This window comes from Juglans regia, chromosome 1 (genome assembly GCF_001411555.2).
Source record: "Juglans regia cultivar Chandler chromosome 1, Walnut 2.0, whole genome shotgun sequence".
Lineage (NCBI taxonomy): Eukaryota > Viridiplantae > Streptophyta > Magnoliopsida > Fagales > Juglandaceae > Juglans > Juglans regia.
The window spans coordinates 2,526,948-2,543,470 of record NC_049901.1 but is presented as its reverse complement, the minus strand read 5'-3'; the positions used below and the strand labels follow the sequence as shown (position 1 = coordinate 2,543,470).

General features: G+C 39.7%; 2 protein-coding genes across 2 annotated transcripts; one reads left to right on the top strand and one right to left on the bottom strand.

Annotated features, from left to right (window-relative positions):
- Positions 1-4,820: 4,820 nt before the first annotated feature.
- On the top strand, positions 4,821-9,324 carry LOC109011872 (transmembrane emp24 domain-containing protein p24delta7-like). The gene is made up of 4 exons (XM_018993227.2): positions 4,821-5,244; positions 5,721-5,930; positions 8,361-8,437; positions 8,957-9,324. The coding sequence occupies exons 1-4, from the start codon at positions 5,020-5,022 to the stop codon at positions 9,099-9,101; spliced, it is 657 nt and encodes a 218-aa protein (XP_018848772.2). The 5' UTR covers positions 4,821-5,019; the 3' UTR covers positions 9,102-9,324.
- Positions 9,325-10,219: 895 nt separating this feature from the next.
- Positions 10,220-12,773, bottom strand: LOC109011870 (uncharacterized protein At5g39570-like). Its single transcript, XM_018993225.2, has 2 exons — positions 11,421-12,773; positions 10,220-10,534 (listed from the first exon to the last, which is right to left on the bottom strand). Exons 1-2 carry the CDS (start codon positions 12,618-12,620, stop codon positions 10,451-10,453), a joined length of 1,284 nt encoding a protein of 427 aa, XP_018848770.1. The 5' UTR covers positions 12,621-12,773; the 3' UTR covers positions 10,220-10,450.
- Between the last annotated feature and the right edge of the window lie 3,750 nt (positions 12,774-16,523).

Below are 16,523 nucleotides of genomic sequence, written 5' to 3'. Positions count from 1 at the left end.
CATAACTCTAAATCTCAGTCCTCCAACCCACCTTTCTTCTCAAACAGATTTCCACCTTGTCAAATATGTGGCAAGACCAATCACCAAGCACTTGATTGTTACCATCGTATGGATTTTTCTTATCAAGGCAGGCATCCTCCATCACAATTGGCAGCCATGGCAGCTCATACTCATGTTGAGTCAGAGAATGAACAACCTTGGTATCTGGACAGTGGAGCCAATAATCACATCACTGCTAACCTTGAGAACTTAACCTTGCAACAACAGCCCTACCATGGGAGTGACAGTAGGCAATGGGGGAGGTTTGCTCATCACCAATACTGGTTCCTCTTTGCTTTCTAACTCCAAAACCAAATTTCATTTAAACAATATCTTACATTGTCCTCATGCTTCCTCTAATCTTTTATCTATCCAACATTTCTGTAATGATAATAATTGTTATTTCATTCTCACTGCAAATTACTTTCTTGTGAAGGATCCTATAGACCAAGGAAATCCTCCTCCAAGGGCCGAGTAAAGCTGGTTTGTACCCTATGTACCTGAAGCAGCTCAAATTCAGTAAATCACCTCCTAAAGCTGCTCTACTCTCCACCTTTACTGCACTACTAGGTGTCAAAGCTCCTATTCAAGTCTGGCACTCAAGACTGGGTCACCCCTCAGAGTCTATTGTTTCAAAACTAGTCAAGAGTTCTATGTTACCTATTTCTGGTTTAGCAAAGTTCAAACAATTATGTGAGTCATGTCAAGTAGCCAAGAGTCATAAACTTCCATTTGTTGAGTCCAATAATAGGTCCACGTCTCCTCTTGAGTTAATACACTCAGATGTGTGGACCTCCCCTATAACTTCAGTTAGTGGCTTTAAATTTTACATTCTGTTTATTGATGATTTTTCAAGATTCACATGGTTGTTTCCATTAAAGTTCAAATCTGAAGCATTTAGTTGCTTTCTTCGATTCAAATGTCTTGTTGAAAATCAAATTTCCAGCAACATTAAACAACTACTAACAGACAATGGTGGTGAATATTTATCTACTGTTTTCCAAGATTACCTCTCCCAACATGGCATTTTGTATAAACTCACATGTCCCTACACCTCTGAGCAAAATGGCATTTCAGAAAGGAAACATAGACATATCACAGAAACTGGTCTCTCCCTGCTAGCTCAATCCCATCTTCCAAACTCCTATTGGGTTGATGCTTTTTTCACAGCCACTTATCTTATAAACAGACTTCACACATCTGTCCTATCCAATCAATCTCCATACTTTACTCTTTTCCACAAAGAACCAGATTATTCTTTTTTTAAAACCTTTGGATGTCTATGTTTTCCACTTCTCAAGTCTTATAATCCACATAAACTAGCCTTTAGAAGTAAGAAATGTGTGTTTCTTGGTTATAGTGCCAATCAAAAAGCCTATTGATGTCTTGATCCTCAATCCAAACGAGTCTATATTTCTAGACATGTCATCTTTGATGAACTGAATTTTCCTGCTCAGACTACATAGGCTACAACTGCTGTTTCTCCACCCTTGCAGGATCATTTCCTTGGTTCAATGACTCCTCCACAACCAGGTGCACCCTATCCTTTATCCTCTATTTCTGTTCCATATTTTTCACACCCTCATAGTGCACTCACATTGGATCTTGCAAACAACATTTCACCTTTTTCACCCACCTTTAACAACTCCCCTGCCTCAGAGTTTACCGCTGCCCATTCCAATATTGACTTCCCTATCAATGACAATTCAAGCAGTATGCTTGAATCTGACACCAACAACCCTCAGTCACTTCCTGAACCTCCATCCATCCCCTCATCCAATATCGACTTCCCTATCAATGACAATTCAAACAATTTACTTGAATTTGAAACCAACAACCCTCAGTCAATTCTTGAACCTCCATTTATTCCTTCATCCAAAATCATCACTCGATCTCAGACCAACTCCTCAAAACCTAAGCAATTCCCAGATTATAAACTCTATTACTCCACTAAGCATCCTCTCACAGCATTTTTCACCCTCTCCTTGCCCTCTGAAACTAGAACTTTCAAACAGGCAGTGAGGGACCAGCATTGGATGACTGCAATGCAAGCTGAATACAATGCTCTCTTGGCTAATAAAACTTGGACACTTTATCCAAGGCCTAGTCATAAAAAGGTAGTAAGGAACAAGTGGGTATTTAAAGTAAAACAAAAATATGATGGTACTCTTGATAGGTACAAAGCAAGATTGGAAGCTAAGGGTTTTGATCAAATTGATGGAATTGATTTTAATGAGACTTTCAGCCCTGTTATAAAGCCAGCTACAATCAGGTTGGTTCTAGCCTTGGCAGTGCATCATGACTGGTTCATTAGACAACTTGACATTTCCAATGCCTTCCTCCACGGCTATCTTGAAGAGGAGGTTTATATGGAGCAACCTCAAGGTTTTGAAGACCCCCACTTACCTGATCATGTTTGTCTCCTTCACAAATCCATATATGGTCTTAAACAAGCTCCTCGAGCTTGGTTCTTGCGGCTGTCTCAGGTTTTATTGGAATTAGGGTTCATTGGTTCCACAGTAGATACATCCTTGTTTACCTTTCATCATGACAACATCTGTATCTTTGTACTTATATATGTAGATGACATCATTGCCACCAGTAACACATCATCTTCTATTGATGCACTTATTTCTAATCTTGGTTGTGAGTTTGCTATTAGATCTTGGTCCATTATCATATTTCTTAGGCATTCAAGTCATCAATACAGCTATTGGTCTGCATCTTCATTAAGGTAAGTATGTTGTTGACTTACTGTATCGTATGAAGATGGCTGGTGCTAAACCAGCATCCACACCATGCAAGACAGGTGGCAAGTTATCCAAGCTATCAGGTGATCCACTTGATGATCCTACAGAATATAGAACAATGGTGGGAGCCTTCAGTATTTAACTCTCACTAGGCCAGATTTATCCTATAGTGTCAATCAGCTATATCAGTTTCTCCACTGTCCAAGAACCACTCATCTTACAGCTGCCAAGAGAGTTCTAAGATACCTAAAAGGTACACTCCAGTTTGGTCTTCAATTCAGAAAAGGATCTCTCCAACTCAATGGCTTCTGTGACTCAGATTGGGTAGGAAGCCCAGATGATCGAAAATCCACTTCAGGTTACTGCATTTACCTTGGCCTGTGCTTAATTTCTTGGGCTGCTAAGAAGCAACCAGTTGTGGCCAAATCTAGTACTGAAGCAGAATATAGATCAATGGCACTCACAGTAGCTGAAATGTATTGGTTGAGAATGTTGTTTAAAGAACTTCACATACCCCTGACCACAGTTCCTTATCTTTGGGTTGACAATATTAGTGCTTTAGCACTCTCTTCCAATCCAGTATTCCATGCTCGAACTAAGCACATCGAGGTAGATTATCACTTTATTCGTGAGAAAATCTTCAACAAGGACATCCAAGCAAAATATATTTCAATTGCTGCACAACCCTCTAATATTTTCACCAAAGGTCTTTCTTTATCTCGGTTTTAGTTGCTTCGTGACAAGCTGATGGTTTGTGACCTTCCCATCACCTTGAAGGTGGCTGTTAGAGATAATGATCAAGATCCAACTAATTCCGAGACTACTGTTGTTTTGAATTCAAATAATTTTGTTGAAGATCATATCTAGATTAGCTCATATTTTGTTATACTTATCTATAGGCTATACTTATCTGTAGTTTAAAACTTATCTTATCTTGTAATTCAAACACTTGTACATTGCCTATATATTTACTGAATGAAATACGACTGGAATTATCTTGTTCCAGCCTTCTCAATTTATCTTTTAACTCTTAGTTCTCACGAATTTAAAGGGTGTTAAATTAAATAATAATGATACTTGCAGTCGTGAGTCTGTAAGTGCTGTGCAGTCGTTTTGAAAAAAGTAAATAAATATAAGACCCACACGAAAAGAAATTAATTTTTTAATAGTGGATTCTATTCTTTTTCAAAGCGACTGCACAGTATTTACGCATTCCACGATTGTATGTAGAATTACTTTTTAATACATTTGCTATCGTACTCGCACACCACACATCTTACTTATTTTTATTTATTTTTATTTTTTTAAATTTTAAATTTTTTTATTTTTCTTAAATTAATTAAATTATTCTATTCATCATTTATATATTACACATTTGATAAGAGAAACAAAATATAGTGTATAATATGTAAAGATGATGAATAAAATTTTTCTAAATTGAATACAAAAGTTACTCACTATGATGAATATTATGGTCATTAGAATTTGAGTAATGTTAGATACAATTTTAGGATATGTAAATCTCGTGTATTTCTTTTAAAAAAGAGTAGGATCCATCATTAAAAAATTAATTTTTTCATGTGGGTTCTATATTTATCTATTTTTTTCAAATAAAGTGCATAAAATTTACATATTTTAAAATTGTAAATATCATTTATGTTAGAATTTAGAATAGAGAAATTATGTCCTTTATATGATGTGATACTGCCACGTCAGTTCAAGCACAGCCTATCATAATTATTTAAAAAAAATTTATTTATTATCCTCACACCACATAAGTATAATTTTTTATTTTTTATTTTATTTTTATAAAATGTATGATGTATAGATGAATGATGATAAGTAGGAAGAATTTAATTAGTTTAGAAAGAATAAAAATAAAAATAAAATAAAAATAAGTATAGTATATGATGTGTGAATTTAATTAATTTAATAAGAATAAAATTAAAAAAATAAAAATAAATATAGTGTACGATTTGTGGAAATGAAAGTTTAAAAGTACTTAACCTTAAAAAAAAAAAAAAAAATCATACTCCTCGTCATGTAATGATATTACGGTCGTGATATTATGTGCAGCATCCTCAGCCTTAATCGGATCACGGAAAGGTCTTAAAAAAAATGAAAAAACAACCTTAGAATCCCAGAAGTTAAGAAGCACTATCTGCACCCGATTCAATTATTGGCCAAAAATTTGAAGGTTCTCTTTTGTGCTTTTCTGGAGAAGAAGATCATGTGTGGTTTAGTAACGAATCTGCATCTGATTGTAAGGCGCATAGGGATATTAATAATAATATTCACAATGTCTGCGGAATCGATGCGTTTCGACCTCAAATCAGGCGCCACAAAATGCATATCGGAGGAAATCAAGAGCGACGCCATGACCGTGGGCAAGTACCACGTCGTCTATTCCAGTGAAGGCTTTCCCGTCCCCGATACCCACAAGATCAACGTCAGGGTAATTCGATGCATGCGCCATTTTTTCTTTTTTCATTTTTTAGGAGATCATTAATGTAAAGAAAAAAAAGGTTGCGTACGTGAGTGATCATCCATCCATATAATCTAATGGGTGATACTGATTTGGTCAGCACGACTAATTAGCATCATAACATTCCATGATATATGCTTAATTTTGAATTCGACGTTCAAGATGCATGGCTATTTTATTGACACTGATCTGACGATGATGGCCTTTTTCTACTCTAATACACTAATCATTCATGATCGACTAAAACTTTTAAGGCTATAATGCATATTAATTTCGTTAAATCTTCTCGTTGCATATGATTTTATATATGAAATTGGAGGTTGTCTTTTTGTTTTAACTAATAGAATCGGAGATATTGATGTAATTATAAGAAGGTTTAGTTGGGATTTGGAGGATTAATGTGATAGCTAGGGAAGGTGATTGGTTGTTTGATGTCTGTGTTTCAGGTCAATTCGCCTCACGGTCATAGTTATCACTACGAGAGTCAAGTGGAATCCGGTAATTTTGCGTTTACTGGGGTTGAAGCTGGTGATTACAAAGCTTGCTTTTGGACGCCTGATCATAAACCTCCGGTGACAGTGGTGGTTGATTTTGATTGGAGAACTGGCCTTGCTGCAAAAGACTGGTCCAACGTTGCTAAGAAAGGCCAGATTGAAGTAAGTTTTCATTTCTGATTATTGGATTTTAAATTACTGTGTTACTGCTGCATAATTTTTAGCTATTTTGGATGTTAAGATCAGCAGGGCAGGGGTTTGGTTTTGGTCCCCCAACCCTGGCGGTTCCTCCAGTGCTTTCAATCATTAAATTGTATTAAACATTTGCCATAAATGGGAAGCGAACTTTCCTTCGTTGTCTCATTAAACCCCTCCCCTGCCTTTCTCATAAGTGTGTGTTTAGATGTTAAAGTGAATTGAATTGAATTGAGTTGAGTTAAGATGATAAAATATTATTTTTTAATATTATTATTATTTTGAGATTTGAAAAAATTGAATTGTTTATTATATTTTATATTGAGATTTGAAAAAGTTGTAATAATGAGTTGAGATGAGTCTGGCAACCAAACTCACCCTATCTACATTGCAGTTCACTGTAGCACATCAGCCTTAGCACATCTGAGCTGGCTTTGTTTTTTTCTCTACACATTTAAGCAGTTCATTGTATTACATCAGATGTGGCATATCAGTCAGTCCACACGTTAGGTGTACTGCGACTGCAGCGGCTGATATAAAGATTTATTCTTCCCAAAAACAAGTGTCAAAAAATAGTTTAAACTTCTTTTATATAAAATTAAGAAAAATATTTTAATCATAAAATAATTATATAAAAATAATCTTATAAATTAATATGAATTGATCTATTCATCAAATTATAAAATTATTTTTATTATAAAATAAATGTAACGAATTAAATAAAATTATAGCCGACATCCATCATAGAGAATGGCAGTTGAATGAGACTTACCAGAGTTTTCAAAGATAACCAACAACTAATTCACGACTACTATTAGTGAATTAAATAATATATCTTTTAAATTTTATTTTCGTTTTGATTTGATGTATCTAAATTTTGTTATAATAATTATATTTTATAAATGAATTGGTGTTGTAGAGGCTGCCTGTTAGAATTTGATAATGTACGGTAGAAAAGTTGGTTAGACTGTCTTTTTATCTTTTTATGGCTGTAATCTAATTTTATTAATCATCCATATTTTCGATACAGTAAGGACTTGTTTGAAAAAATAATTTATCTCAACGTTCGTATCTTATTTCATTCTCAATCATAATTTAAATATAAATACTTTTAAATTAATCATTATAAATTTTTCAAACTAATCATTACAATTTTTTCAAACTTTTAAACAAAAAATAAAAAACAATTCAACTTTTTCAAATTTTCAAACAAAAATTATATTTTAATAACATTTTAACTTTATATTTTTTTTATTCAACTTTTTCTCTCTCATTTCTCAAAATTCAAACTATCTCTCTACTATTCACAAACTATCTTACTACTATTTACAAAATTTTCATCTCATCTCACTCTTCAAACTTGTCCTAAATATCTTTTAGGGACCTTTTTGTCTCTCGTGGGCGATTTTGTTCACCCAAACATCTCATCCTCTTAGCCCAAACGGGGGTTGAGCTTCTGCTCCTCCCTTCTGACTTATCCAAAAATTGTTCAAGTTGTTATCTACAAGTTTTATTCTAGTTTACCGTCCATAATAAGAACAAGCGCCGATCTACTACCTTCCGACCCCCTAAGAGTGTCACGGGTCCCACCACAAGACTCTCCAATCGTTGATCTTTCAGATGGTCGAAGTAGAATGTAGAAAATAGCGGCGTGTGAGCCACGTGAGCGATTCAAACCACACGTGAGATTCACGCGCTGCCACACCGATGAGTGCTTGTTGCCGCCGCACACGGCATTTTTGGGCCCAGCAACCTTAGATCCTTCAGACCCGACCATCCTCCGCTCTCCTAGCATGGCATGTGGCCTCCACGCCACCACAGTCCTGGGCGGTCATCCGCCGGTGATTCAGTGCATCTCCAGTTTGCTATTTTCCTATGTTCTTACTTCCCCTAACCAAGGATCATGGGAAAAAAGGTAGTGAAAGTTTCTGAAAGCAAGTCCAGACCAGCGAAATGTAGCACAACATCACGAAATGTACACAACATCACTTTACTGCGACTTCTAGTAACAAAACAAAACAAAAGGGTTGCTACGAAACAAAATAGGCTTTATGTGTACTATTTGCTATTACTGTCAAAGAACTAGGATCCACGCTTTATCCATGATGAAATAGTCATTCTGAGTGTCTAGGAAGATGCAAAGAAGTTGGAAACATTTACCTTGGGCACCATAGTAAGCATGGCTGTGAACAAGTGCATTTCTATAGTTATGTTTGTTGGATTAATGTTGTGTTTCTATGGATATTATAAGTTGTCATCTGACTCTCTTAATTGTTTTGGTTCTTCAGTAGTTCAGTTTGGTGATTTTCTTTTGTTATATGATGGATTCAAGCAATTAGCATAAATGTATACTCACATGTGTGGTCTGCTGATGCATGGTTTCATGTATCGTGCTAGGAAATGGAACTTGAGTTGAAGAAATTGTATGAGACTGTCTCATCCATTCATGATGAGATGTTTTATCTTCGCGACAGGTACAAACACAATTTACTTTTTATGAATATTTGGCACCAATTTCTCCTAATTTTTCTCCCATGTAGTAGTTATGCTTGATTTGTTACCAGTTTGGTGCTCTTCGTACTGGGCTCGATCTGCCCCAATAATAAGCTGCAGATGACTTATGGCATAACATGAATGAGAATTACGATTGCTTAGAGCAATACCAGGAGGCCAATCTCCTCGAAGAGATCATCCTGTTTTTATTTTTTATGGTTAATTTCTTGCTATTTTCCCTGATTTCTATCGGAAGAACCCCCTCGGGTCCTATCACCTTCCCCCCATTGTTAGCATCCAACAAGATTCAGTTTTCTGAGTACAGAAACAAGACTCAGATTCAGTATTCACTACTGTTCACCAATTTCAACTCACAAATCTTATTACCATTCACAAACTATCTCTATTCATCATCTCTGTGTGCTCTGGTTTGTTTTTTTGATGAGGGGCACCATTCCATTTTAGCTATATATGATGTATCTTTGTCCTTGGCGGTCTAGGGAGGAAGAAATGCAACAACTCAATAGAGCAACCAACTCCAAGATGGCTACCTTTAGTTTCCTCTCGCTTGTGGTTTGCTTGTCAGTAGCTGGTTTGCAGTTATGGCATCTGAAGACATTCTTCCAGAGAAAGAAGGTTATCTAATTTGGCCACCAAATTCCTTTTTTTGTATTTTCTTTTAATGTTTCATAGGCTATATATCATCACCAATCCATTTGTTGGACTAGTCGTACTACTTGCAAAACTTGTTTTAAGCAATTCAAGGTAAGTCCCTCTCATCTTTTTGAGTTCATGCGGTTGATAGTTTTGTAGAAAACAACCTATTTTCAAAATGCGAAAATTTGACTTGTTACGATCTTTGGATTTCTGCGGTTGTGTTTGTGTTACTCCAATAAATAGTTGCAGATTGGCATGGCAAAATTTTTTCCTTTCCAAGTTTTTATCATAATGTATTAGTGCCATAGTATTTCCCATGTCCAATGGGGCACTGAAGGCCAAAACTAGGACTTTTTGTTAATCCGAACGCATGTACACTGAATTCTTTCTTAAAAGCTCTTTAGACGGTTTCTCAAGCAGGTGCTGGGTGAGAGGACAAAAATAAAAAAATAAAGAACAATCAGTATAACTCCTGGTCACAAAGGAGAATGCTGCATACTGTATCATCTCACGTTTATCTTATAATAATAAAGCAACATTACTCATCAATCCTTAAGGAGACGTTTGGATTCGAATATGATTTGAGATGAGCTGAGATGGATTGTGAATAGTAATGAGATGAGTTGTGAATAGTAGTGAGATTTATGAGTTAAAGTTGCTGAATAGTAGTGAGATGAATTGAGATGAGCTGAGATGAGTTGAGATGAGTTGAGATGAGCTGAGATCACTTACGAATCCAAACGAGTCCTAAATCTCCTTTTAAAAACTACAAAGGATGACCGAAAGATATGAGAAGTGGCACATCTACCTAGCGAGATAAGAATGTAATATATTACATTACTCAATCTAAATTACAATTTTGAAAGAAACAATCAAATACCTCAAATGTCACTGTTTAGATGAACCGAAAAAACTGGTGTTCTTCCCAAAGATGCAGCCCTACATAGTAACACTACCCATCATTAGCAGAGGTAATTTGTTATTGGAAAACCTTTATGTAGTTTTCTTCTTCCACCTGCCTATTTAACTTGTTCCACTTCCGAAATGGCATGTTCTCTATCAACCTGATATGTGTATGACTCCAAAAATCGTGAACAAAATAAAGATGATTGAACACACAGCAGCCCAAATGTATGGGATTTTATTTAAAAGCGCACACAGAGGTATACTCTGAGATTACAAAGCCAAACATGACGAGTATGGAACACTCCAGACTTGTACCAGTACAATACCACTTTAAAAAAAAGACTCGAAGGAAGTCATGCCTCAACCCTCTTTATTTAGTATCAAATTATGGCACGAATCCCATTCACAAAGCAACCTGCATTCCATTCCAATTACTCATCATCATAGCTCTTGCGGTGGTGGTGATGCCCATGACGTTGGCGCTTCTCCTCATCATCATCAGAGCCATCATCTCCCTGCCACATTCATTCATACGTACATGATCAGAAAAAAAACCAAACTTCTCAACACATTAGTGGAATAGATATAACTCGACTAGTAGTCTATGTATGTAATGACCAAGAGGTGTTCATGATTTATGTGTATCGACACCTGAAATTGCTTAAGCATTACCAACTGGTTTAGATTCAAATCATATATTAAGGAAAATGTTCAAAACATTGTTGTTTGGAAGTTACTACCCTAAGAACTGTAATTTATTATTATTTTGAAAATTGGTTATTTGGCTATTAATGTTTCAATGATGCACAATCCCAAGGGTGCGTCCTGGACAAACTGTATAAAATATACATCATGAGTTCGAAACAAAACATTCACACTCTTGGGACTTGGGACCATTAGATCTGTACATCCCCCGGTCCCAGACACCCAGTGCCAATGCGCAAAAATTTTGGGGAGTAACTCAAAAAGAGCTGTATATGCTAATAAGCAAAGCACCTCTAGAATATCTACCCCAACTTCTCCATACATCGTACGTGATAAAGGTCCCGGTCCAGGATGATGAAAACATCGCACATAAGCTAACTATCGAAACTCATTCGTTCTCAACCTATATAGAATGTCTGCCTGTCTATTTATGAGAATGCTGAACTACTGTAACAATGAGATGTCAGTACCATCTTTGTAACTAAATCATGCAAAACTCTCACAAGATAAAACTCGTAACAAAACTAGCATATAATGAGGGAAAATCATTCAAAATATATAAAGTTTTGTTTTCTAATTTTAAGAGATATAGAAACGGAGAGGAAGCTACAACATATATCATATAAGACATCAAAGACTATGGTTGGAAGTGAACATATAGTAATGAAATGGTGATTAAATAACATAAATGCTTACGTATTTCTTGCGCCCATAGCCCTCTTCCCCCTCTTCACCGTATCCATACTTGCGCCTCTCGCCACTACCATCATCATCATCACGCCTCTCATAGCTCTCCTCCTCGGACCGCCCATAACTCTGCCTCCGAGGCGGCTCGTCCCCATAACTCGGCCTCTCATGCTCAGTACTCTCGTTCTCAGGCCTCTCACTCCTCCCTCCATACCCGTAACCACCGCTACCCTGTTCCTCCCCATAACCCGGCTTCCGCCCGTATCCGGATCCATACCCTGATGGGGGGGCCTCATACTCGGGCTTCCGCTCATACCCAGATCCGTATTCCGATTCGGGAGTCTCATAATCGGTCTTCCGGCCATAACCGGATCCATATTCCGGTGCGGGTGGCTGCTCATACTCGCTCTTCCTCCCGTACCCAGACCCGTATTCCGATTCGGGTGGCTGCTCGTACTCGCTCTTCCGCCCATATCCAGATCCGTATTCCGATGGGGGTGGCTGCTCGTACTCGCTCTTCCGCCCATATCCAGATCCGTATTCCGATGGGGGTGGCTGCTCGTACTCGCTCTTCCGCCCATATCCAGATCCATATTCCGATGGGGGTGGCTGCTCGTACTCACTCTTCCGCCCGTATTCCGATGGGGGTGGCTGCTCATACTCGCTTTTTCGCCCATACCCAGATCCGTATCCCGATTCAGTCTGTTCATACTGGCTCTTCCGTCCGTATCCGGATCCGTAGTCCGCTCCGGATTCCTGCTCATGCTCACTCTGGCGGCCATACCCAGATCCGTATTCAGATCCGGGCCTTTCCGATCCATACTTGGGCTCACCATACCCGGGCCTGTTAACCCCAGGAGGAGGGAACCCATGACCAACGTCCGGCCTGGCCCCATACTCACCTCCGAAATCTCCCTCACCGGGTGGAGGGGGCGCGGGTCGGGGCTTGGGACGGGCGTAGCTGCTGTATTCAGTATCGAGGGCCTCGTCGCGATAGGCGGAAGGCTCGGCGTAGGAGGTGTACTGGGGGCGATCATAGTCGAAGTCATCGGAAGGCGTGGAGGACGAGAGAGGGTAGCAGGTCTCATCAGACGGCGGGAGAGGCCGGCCGTAGGTGAGCACGATGTCGTAACCGCCTCCGTACGGCGTTGGATCGTACTCGTCGAAGTCATCGACCTCGTCTTCGCCGCCACGAGCGTAATTCGACATATTGTTCCTCGTGAAAATATCTGTTGTTTGGATTTTGGTTTTCTTGATCCGAGAAACGAAAACGGAGAGGATATAAAAAAGATCTCTTCTGGGACGGAGACGGTTGGCAATTACTGTGTAGGCACCGACGAAAACGGCACCGTGTCAGATTCGAGGACTAGATCCGTCGTGCGGACACGTGGTAAAGTATTTATTAGTGTGAAAGTGAGAGAGAGGGAGTTGACAGGCCCAAGATATGGATATGGGCTTTATCGGAAGCAATAAAGAAGTGGGCCCACACCACGTTAGCTGAAACAAATGTTTATTTCTTTTCACAGTTTTATTCCTCTTTTAACCTTTGAGAATTGTAACAGTACGTAACATTAGAACTTTAGAAGAAGCAATGGCTAATAATGAAGAAACAGGGTTTCCTTCCGATCAAAGTGCGATTTATATATTGAGATAAGATAAGATAAGATAAGATAAATTAAGATGAGATGTTAAGAATTAAATAAAATATTATTTTTTAATATTATTATTTTAAAATAAAAAAATTAAATTATTTATTATATTTTATATAAAAATTTAAAATAATTATAATAATAAGATGAAATAATTGAAAATAACTGTTCAGAATTGCAACCGAACTTAACATAAGGAAAATCAATGGTGAATCATCAAGATATCCATTAACTATGGGAAAATTATGGGAACCCGTTTTGGCACGGTGCTACAAGTGACTTGGCATTTGCGTCTATTGCATCCTGCACCGTGCCATCTCCGACAACCAGCTCCTCGCACCTGAAGCTCTGAGGCATTGAAGATTGAATTGGGCAGAGACCTATTGAAGAAATTTCTGGAGAGATCGATGTTGAAGTCCATGCCCTGAGCAGTCATTGTTGACTGCTCAGCGCTTAACCCTCAACCCCCAGCGCCCAACCACCTAATGAATGCAACAATAAATGCGTTCATACGTGAAGTAATGCGCTTATAAATTAAAGCTTCAGACGAGAGCATCATACACCCAAAGAAGAAAAGAAAAGAGAGAGAGCCGAGAGAGCTCTGAGAGAAAAGAAGAGAGTTGAGTTGAGTGGAGTGTGATCCTCCTCCTCTATAATATTTTCTTGTGTTCCACTATTTATTAGTGAAGCTCTTTTCTGTGGATGTAGGCAGTTGCCGAACCACGTTAAATTCTTGGTGTCACTGAGTGCATGAGTGTACTCTTTTATTACCGCTTTTATCCCTTCCGCTGTGTTGATTTCCCCAACAAGTGGTATCAGAGCGTTTGTTGGAAGAAGTTTTTTACAGAAAACTCAGTTTTAGTGTGTAGCTCAGTTTTCAAATTTGAGCATACCACTGTGTTCGTCTCATCCAGACAAGAAAAGCGGTGGAAACCAGAGGCCAAACGGAGGCCGCACGCTCCTCCACGCGCCGTCTGAAGATCGGAGAGTGAGACCCACTCTCAACACGCGTCCCACGCGCCAAGTAGAGTCTCTAGCGCGTGAGTCCCACGCTCAGCCACGCGCCACACGCGCTCCAGAGAAGCCATTGCGCGTGAAGTTCACGCGCCTGACGTGCCCTGACTCCATATAAGCGCGTGAGTTACACGCGCCTACGCGTTCCACGCGCACCAGAGGAGTTTCAGCGCGTGAGTTACACGCGCCTACGCGTTTTGTTCGCGCCACGCACTGCACGCGCGACAGAGTTCCTGTTTTGGTTCTTTTGCTCGTTCCTTGTGCTATCTGAGTCCGATTTTGATGAAACAAGACTCGTTTCCAACAAAATCAGACGTTCCAGACACAACGGTGCTGTCCATTTTTTGATATTCCACCTCGAAGATCCTGTACTTGCATTTTGTATTTAGAACAGTCTAAATCCATGGAGAATTCAGCATCAGGAGCCATGATAAAGCTGACTACCTCAAACTACAGTCTTTGGAGACCTCGAATGGAGGATCTCTTGAACTGTAAAGATCTGTTTGACCCTTTGGAAGATGAAGGGAAGAAGCCAGATGAAGTTACGGATCAAGTGTGGAGAAAGATGCACAAGAAGACTATTGGTCAGATCAGGCAATGGATTGACCATAGTGTTTTTCACCACGTGGCCCAGGAGACGGATGCATATAACCTCTGGAAAAAGTTAGAGGATATGTATCAGGCTAAAACTGCTCGAAACAAGGCCCTCTTGATGAGACGGCTTGTTAACTTGAAGTTGAAAAGCGATACCTCTGTTGCCGAGCATACTAGCGAGTTTCAAAACCTAGTTAACCAGCTCGGGTCCGTCAACCTGAATCTTGGCGATGAAGAACAAGCCCTGCTACTTCTCAGTTCATTACCAGACAGTTGGGAGACGCTGGTGGTCTCCCTAAGTAACTCTACTCCAGATGGCAAACTTACCATGACGATGGTTAAGGATGCCTCTATTTAATGAGGAGGCCAGACGAAAAGAGACAAGCATGAATCAAACTCATGCCCTTGTCACCGAGAGTAGAGAAAGGCCTCAAGGTAATGATAGAGGGAGAAGTGGAGGCAGAAACAGAGGGAAGCCTCAACCACGTGGAAGGTCCAGCAGTAGCAGGAACCAGCAGACGGGTAACATGAAATGTTACCACTGTGGCAAAGAAGGCCACATGAGGAAACACTGCCGCAAGTTTTTAAGGGAGCAAGGTCAAAGCAGTAAGCTGAAGAAAGAAGATGGTGAAACCCTTGTCACTCTTTCGGGAGATGTGGCAATACTCTCCATCAGTGACGAGACGTGTCTGCACGTTGCAAGCCATGATGTTGAGTGGGTGGTAGACACAGCAGCATCATACCACGCCACTTCCCACAGTGAATTTTTCACTACGTACAAAGCAGGAGACTTTGGTACGGTAAGGATGGGGAACGCTAGTTCCTCGAAGATCGTGGGAGTTGGCGAAGTGCAGATAAAAACCAACGTTGGTTGCACCATGGTGTTGAAAGATGTTCGACACATTCCTGACCTTCGGCTCAACCTGATTTCCGGGACAGCCCTTGATCGACAGGGCTATGACAGCTACTTCAGCAAAGGCACTTGGAAGCTGTCACAAGGTGCCATGGTTGTCGCCCGAGGACATATTTGCGGTACGTTGTACAAGACCCATGTGAAGATCGGTTCTGATAGCCTCAATGCAGTGGAAGACGAGGCATCACCGAATCTGTGGCACAAGAGACTCGGACACATGGGTGAAAAAGGGTTGGATACGCTTGCGAAGAAGGCACTTATCAAAGTTGCCAAAGGAACAGCGTTAAACCCTTGTGAGTACTGTTTGTTTGGCAAACAATGCAGAGTCTCGTTTAAATCCTCTACGAAGAGAAGATCAGAGTTGTTGAGTCTGGGACACTCTGATGTATGTGGTCCCATGGAAGAAGAGTCATTGGGAGGTAACAGATATTTCGTGACATTCATTGATGATGCTTCACGAAAAGTCTGGGTATATGTTTTGAAGTCAAAGGATCAGGTCTTCGAGCACTTCAAGAATTTCCACACCCTAGTAGAAAGAGAGACAGGAAAGAAGTTGAAGTGCCTGCGAACGGACAACGGAGGAGAATATGTCTCCAAAAGGTTCGCTGCATACTGCGCTGATCGCGGTATTCGACATGAGAAGACGGTCCCATATACCCCTCAGCACAATGGTGTAGCCGAAAGAATGAACCGGACCATCATTGAAAGAACAAGATGCATGCTCAGTATGGCCAAGTTACCAAAGCCATTCTGGGGTGAAGCTGTTCTAGCTGCCTGTTATCTGATCAACAGATCACCTTCTGCACCACTGGAATTTGAAATTCCTGAGAAGGTTTGGTCTGGAAGAGATGTCTCTTACTCTCACCTGAGAGTGTTTGGGTGCAAAGCCTTTGCACACGTATCCAAGGAGCTGAGACAGAATCTCGATATCAAGTCAACTCC

Excerpts from the sequence above, each read along its gene's own strand:
- LOC109011872 (XM_018993227.2), top strand. The coding sequence starts at position 5,020 with ATGTGTGGTTTAGTAACGAATCTGCATCTGATTGTAAGGCGCATAGGG. Across the intron at positions 5,245-5,720 it reads CCCACAAGATCAACGTCAGG|GTCAATTCGCCTCACGGTCA; the intron begins GTAATTCGATGC and ends TCTGTGTTTCAG. Across the intron at positions 8,438-8,956 it reads ATGTTTTATCTTCGCGACAG|GGAGGAAGAAATGCAACAAC; the intron begins GTACAAACACAA and ends TTGGCGGTCTAG.
- LOC109011870 (XM_018993225.2), bottom strand. The coding sequence starts at position 12,620 with ATGTCGAATTACGCTCGTGGCGGCGAAGACGAGGTCGATGACTTCGAC. Across the intron at positions 10,535-11,420 it reads GCTATGGGCGCAAGAAATAC|GGAGATGATGGCTCTGATGA; the intron begins GTAAGCATTTAT and ends TGAATGTGGCAG.